This window comes from Habropoda laboriosa, unplaced genomic scaffold, assembly GCF_001263275.1.
Source record: "Habropoda laboriosa isolate 0110345459 unplaced genomic scaffold, ASM126327v1 scaffold102, whole genome shotgun sequence".
NCBI classification, from domain to species: Eukaryota; Metazoa; Arthropoda; class Insecta; order Hymenoptera; family Apidae; genus Habropoda; species Habropoda laboriosa.
In genome coordinates, this window is record NW_017100262.1 from 1,067,105 (window position 1) to 1,073,774 (window position 6,670).

At 32.2% G+C, this 6,670-nt stretch overlaps 2 protein-coding genes across 2 annotated transcripts; both read right to left on the reverse strand.

The window, feature by feature from the left end:
• Nucleotides 1-1,487: 1,487 nt before the first annotated feature.
• On the reverse strand, nt 1,488-3,020 carry LOC108572937. Its single transcript, XM_017935281.1, is given in 4 exon segments — nt 1,488-1,582; nt 1,659-2,107; nt 2,109-2,448; nt 2,513-3,020. Coding segments are annotated over 4 exon segments (1,167 nt in total). The 5' UTR covers nt 2,856-3,020; the 3' UTR covers nt 1,488-1,547.
• A 2,664-nt stretch (nt 3,021-5,684) lies between these two features.
• On the reverse strand, nt 5,685-6,508 carry LOC108572987 (MAD2L1-binding protein). Its single transcript, XM_017935335.1, has 2 exons — nt 6,114-6,508; nt 5,685-6,048 (listed from the first exon to the last, which is right to left on the reverse strand). Exons 1-2 carry the CDS (start codon nt 6,497-6,499, stop codon nt 5,685-5,687), a joined length of 750 nt encoding a protein of 249 aa, XP_017790824.1. The 5' UTR covers nt 6,500-6,508.
• Between the last annotated feature and the right edge of the window lie 162 nt (nt 6,509-6,670).

Below are 6,670 nucleotides of genomic sequence, written 5' to 3' on the forward strand. Positions count from 1 at the left end.
TTCGTTCTACTACACTAAGGGAATCTAGTTCGGCGAATTTTCGATAGAAAACACGCGATCGGAGCGATACAACCCGGTCAACGAATACCACAAAACAAGGCCACGGGTCGGATACTACCAAGACCCGACGATTGCGCGGTCTCGAGAGCGTCTGCGTTACCTCACTGAGGAGTGGGGGTAGCTGAACGATGCAATGCCAATTTTTGGCGCACTCTCCGACATACCCGCGAATTTTAAATTCTTTCTTGCATTTTGTATGTAATATTCTCATATTCAGTGTCAAGATTTGTTATTTCTTTCACGATAAGGGCTATGTATAGGGAGGATAATTACTTTTATTGAATAAATATAAGTTTACTTTGAATTTAAATATATTTACAACAGAAAATATCTTATGTAGAACCGAATAAACATAGAAAAACATGTAACGTGACGATAAATAAAAAGCTCTCGTATAGTATGTGAAATATTTATATATTTACGAAATTAGTCTTTCTATACAATTGCTTACGCGCAGTCACATATTTCATCTGTTTCAATTAATAAAAAATGTATGTAAATGAATAATTAAAATTACTCACTAGTTTGTAGAGCCTGTGTGAGCTTGCCTTTCGCGTAAAACGTTTGGTAATGCGTCTGACTAACAATAAATAGTGACGAATATGTCGATTTGATGCAAATACGTAACGCAAAATTATATTCATATATACACAGTAGTAATAGTAGTAATAATAATACATATTCATGAAAATGTTTATAATTTAGTTTGTTGCAATTTAGGTAATCTTTTAAGGCACACCACACGGTCTTTACCAAGCAATTTTTGTTTCTTGTTCATTAATATTATATAAATAAATGTATACTGTTGTGGATGCTATTAACCTAGATTTATTATCATATTACTGTTCGTAGGAATATTTATACTAAATATAGGTAATAATCTGTTCTGTACATAATTCTATGTCTTTCTTATGAATCTTTTAAAGTGGATAGTCGTATCATTTATTAATGATAATAATGACAGTAACATTAATAAGAATAACAAGATAATGCATAAGTGAGATGCGCAAGATGAGCATGCTCTCTTTTTTACAGTGGTATTCGAATCACGAGTAGCAAGCATTATTAATGAACGAAAATCAAATTTAATAATCGTAAAATGTGAACACATTTATGCGTTTCGTATAGCGAAAAAGTTGTGGCCAAGTACTCTTTCAGTAATTAACCAAAGTAAAAAAATCGATGAGCATATATATGATAAAAGATTATGTAATACATACATAATATTAATTACAATTAAATTGCATAATACTACTCATGATTTAATTTAATATTAATATAAAATACCTATGCCAACTTCGATAGTTTATGCATTTGTATGTACAAGAATAGCACCCAGACTTTGTCCTTCTGGTTGCATATTTCTACTTACTATGATACTACTGTTTACGAATAAAAAAATACTAATATATCGCATTGTCGTTGCACGGGCAGTGTTTGCGCAGTTTTGTCCATTGATAAGGCACCAACTTTTAGGATCCTGAGATTCAACCCGCATGCTTCGACAGATTTAGAGGCATATCTGAAAGAAAATAAATTGAATTGATTTTATTTCTTACATTAAATAATATAAAAATTATAAATTTTTAAAAATTTACCTGAAGGAGGTGTGAGAGTTTGTTCCCTGTAGTCTTTGTAATGATGAACTGGAGGAGATGGAGGATGAGGTGGTGGTGGTGCATATAATGGCATAGGAGGTGGATAATGGACGGGTGATGGATAATGCATCCATAAGGGAGCTCTATATGGCGCAGGAGGTAACATTGGTACACCATAAAGTGGGTGCTGAAGAGGTGTGTTAGCTGTACCAATGTATGGATCCATTCGTACTCTTGGATACGAGTTACTTGATGAGTATTTCACAGTTTGTCTGTCATCTGGTTTTAATAAATTCCTTAAGAAGCCTTGTTCATGGCTCGGTTTATCTTCTCCCAAGATACTAGTTATGCTGTATGAAGATAATTGTTTTGGCGATGGAGTAGGAGCCGTTGTTGTACAAACAGGCTGTGGAGTTGCGCGTCTCTTGGACGCTTGATCTTCTAAAAACACGCAAAATACGTTTACGGGGTGAAACGACATTAGGATCTAAAAGACGTGCTAATTTGTCGATAATAAGGTTTAGAACCTTCCCTGTTGATGTACCATTTGCTTTACGTATTGGCTTAGTATAATTTGTTATTGATTCTGGAACAAGTAGCAGAGAAGTAGGATCTAATGGACGTCTACGCTTTCTTGCGATTAAACGAGGATTCGCGCACAGACGATTTCTTGGATTTCTATAGTAATAAAAATTAAACTCTGTAGATATCCTACGCCTTGGATTTGCTTGTTTCCAACAATGATCTCTTTGCCAGGGACTTGACTGAACCGATGAATTATCGTCGGAAACTGGAAATGTAAATATAAAAAGTTAGATTTATTTAATTTTGCAAAATATTATCATTGAACTTACCACTAAGAGAGGTAGAACTCTCTTGCCTATTTGGAGTTGTGCTGGCTGGTGGCCAAAATGTTTTCTTTGGGACTGGAAACCATGTAGTTCTTTCTCCATCCCTACGGTGGGATAGTTCCAAAATAAACTTTCCGTCTTTAAAAAATTTTAACCGTCCACCAGGAGTTGGAAGTAAAGTGTTATCGATACATGTTTCTGAATGATGAGTTGATTGGGGGTTTGAATTTTTACCATTTGCCTTGGTAAGGGTTGAGTGCAATGTAGGAGGATCACGTGAGCACATTTCTGTTGTGCCCCTCACGTGACCTGCGTGAGCATGACATTCTGCTGGCTTCTCACGCATGCTGATACTTTACCGATATCCATTTTTCTCCGCTTGACCTTTCATACTTTAGCCTCTTAATATCAGTTTAATGAAAGAGGCAGGACCTTAAAAAGGTCCTTCTCTTAAAGCTGTGAACAATAACTGATTCAAACTTGCTAAAGTATATTTATTTCACAGTTTAAGGAAAACATCTTTTACAAAAAAAACTTGACAAAACTTAAAGTATCAGACACAACCAAAAGATAAATTGGTTATACAAAAGAAGATTTTCAACAACAGTGTCAATAGTATCAATATGTAGTGTCAATATGCAGGCTTTTTTTAGAACCAAGAAAGTTGATAACAACAGAGAGACATAATCACATTGATCTTATTTGTTTAAAGCTGTCAAATTGACATTAGTCAAAAATTGACAGTGAGAGCAGCGTTGCTTTGAAATTTAACTGATATTTTTTTTCTTATGCCCAAATAGATTTGTCTGAATAATGTGTCAATTAATATGTATCAATTGAACGGAATAACAGTGAATAAAAAAGCACACTATCATTGGTCCGATAGTAACATTTTGTACAAAATTCCAAAAGGAATTTTATATACATGAGTGGCAATCGCTAGACACCCACCCACCCACGCACTGCCGCCTTTTGCAATGAGTTCTATTTCATTTCGAAAAAGCGGCTCATCACGTTAATAGACGTATTCAAAACCAAGCACGTTGATTTTCCGCAAATTACTGTGACTAGCGTACAAGTTAGCTTTCTAAACGGAAGATTTTCACGGATCAAACACGGGACGGGCACTCTATAGTAGAAAACACGGTTTGGCCGACACATGTGTTTCACTTCACCCACGAATGGTTTACGTGTCCACGGCAATTGAGTTTATTCGTTCGATGACCCTTTAGAACGTGCATCCACCATCGTTTTCCTCGTGATTTTCGATGTTCGGATGTAAAAAAAAAAACAAGAATTTCTCGCCTTCGTGTATCCTTCTCGTCGACAACACTGTGGCGGTTCGCGGTCCGCGCGTTCCTCCGTTTCTTGGTCCAACTCCCACGATCAGTCTGCAACACTTCCTTCAAACTACGAAGTTTCATCGAATTTACTATATACAATATTTAGAAAATCTAACTTCGAAGTCGTTTTCAATTGACATTGAACGCTTCGATCGATTTATACCGTTCGGGTTGCAACAACGAAGTGTATTCTTATTCAATTTTAATCATTCTTAAATCATGACAATTTACACCGTAATTTAATAGTGATCTTTCAATTCCTGAAATTTGCTCATCTCGTCGTTTGAATTTTGTTTGCTCCCGATAGACCAATCAGATTCACGTTTTTCTATACGAATGAAGCTTGGCGCGTAATCATTTTCACCACCGGTATAATGTTCAAAAAGAATATTTGCAAGTTATAATTTGTATGCTCGTTAATTTCATTTGTATTCTCAATGTCACTTTTGGAAGAATATCAGGAACTTATCGAACGCGATATAGCTGAAATTTCTTCATTGTGGAAATACGTTCAGATGTTTCTATATTTATTGGGTGCGGTTAGCGGATACGCTAGCAGTGTTTTATTCTACATCTTCTGGGTATAATTAATAATTATTTTATTCACTATTTATCACATTCCAAACGTAAATTCAATTATTCTATTATACAATTCAAAGGAAGGCATTTTTGCAAATAAATGCCCACTTTGGGCAACATCAGTTTTAATGTCAGAAGAGGAATTAGGACCAATTTATACTAATGACCAATATATGCATAACTTAAACTGGTTGAAATATATTATTGTTCATTACAAGTACACAAATACATGTTACATGTATTTAACCACATGTTTTTTATCTTGTATATTTGGAGTTGTGTGGTTTACTTTGTTTTTCATGTGTGGAAAAGGTGGACATGATGTACCAATGCAAGTCAAGTATTTTGTAATTATACATATTAATCAAATGTTAATAAAAGAATGAATATCATATTTATATGTAGATATGAAGGTCCATGGAGAATTGTATTTCCTGCAATGTGTTTCAACTTCATTTTTGCAATTATGTCTGTATCTGCAAATTATAATTTAATCCAAGGATATAAAGAGTTTGGTGGGAACATAAAAGATGTTGCTTTTGAAATGTATAGTACTTACCAAATAATAGTGGATGTAAGGTATTAAATTTGAACTATAGTTTATAAATATTATTCTGATAATACTTTATTTACAGTGAATGTGAAATTATAAAAACATATATGAAAATACATAACTTTGTTGCAAGTGATATGTGTAAGATACTGTCATATCTTCAGGTTATATTTTACAAATTTTCATACTTTAACTGCTCTACATTAAAAAAAAAAAAGAAAAATGCTCATGTCATAATTATTTTTAAGGTTCTCTCAACAATAATGGTATTCAGTTGGGTAGGAGGATCAGTACTGCTAGTTTGGAGAGTAATAATGATCAATGATTTTAGGATTTTAAATGTGAAAATCTATGAAGTAAAAACAGAATAGTTTCAATGTGATATTGTTATTTAAAAAGTTTTTATTTCTTGTATAAGCATTACATATACTTTTATGTAAATTTGTATTATATAAAAACAAAGAAGTAAAAATATATAGCTACTTACTGGTTATATAACAATTTTATTCATAATCAATAAAACTTCAATGTATATATCAATATATTCTGTATAATTAACAGTTTGTCATAAAAGATTTCAAGAAATAATGTATATAATACTTGGAGCTAGCTTCTATATCATGATTAAAATATAATATACTTTATACTAATAAAAGATGTGCTATTTCAATTTTCTATAATATTATTCATAAATTTATGGTCATCTTAAAAATTTGAATCCTTTAATCACTTCCTTAGATTGATACCATTGATAAGGAGCATGTGGAATATTTACACTTGAATTATTTAAGAATCCAATGTCCTCACCATTAGTATATGTTTCAGATTCTTCATTGTAAATTTTCACTATATCTGCACAATTACAATCTATTTTTATTTCATCCTTATATTTTAATTTTAATACAAAATAATTTGTAGTGTGCTTTGAAGGTATATATTGTGGCTTAGGTAAAAAAAATTCTGACATAGAATTACTATCACTTTTTTGTATCAATACAAAGGTGTTTGTGGGATTCAATGGTGAATTCAATGCATCTTGGAATTCTGAACACTCTAACATTGACCTAAAAATTTTGTTATATTTTTTGAAACATAATAAAATAAAATATAAGAAAATCTTTTTACCTACCTCATTAAGCTTAAGAGAGGTTTTCTAGAAGTATGTTTGCATTCAAAATGTTCTTGGCTACTAAGAATATTAGATGGAAATTCAACTCTAATATGCAACTTTGGTGTTATTATTGTGGCACCAATAAGTATAGCAATTTCTTTAATTTTGCAGCCTTCGAGCTCAAATTGCGAATTTAGTTGTTCTGTCGTGTTTTTTAAAGAGTTTAACACTGTTTTTATAGAAGATAAATTTCTATCAGTTGGTTTCATTTGTAGTTGAGCTAATGAATCGCATGCAAATGGTATTTGTTGTTTTTGATATAAAATATATTTTAGAAATTCAATTACGAGTTTCACACAACTATTGTTGGTCAAAGGTTCATCTAATGCTATGTTAATATCCATTTTGACCTGCTTTACTTTTTGTTGACACCTTAAACAGGTACAAACATAACCTGATTCATAGATTTTTCGTACTTTATACATTAACTTGTCGGAATATATATTTATAAATCCATGAACACATGATTCTTGTGTTAAAAAATTTATATAATATTAAAAGTTATGATAGTTATA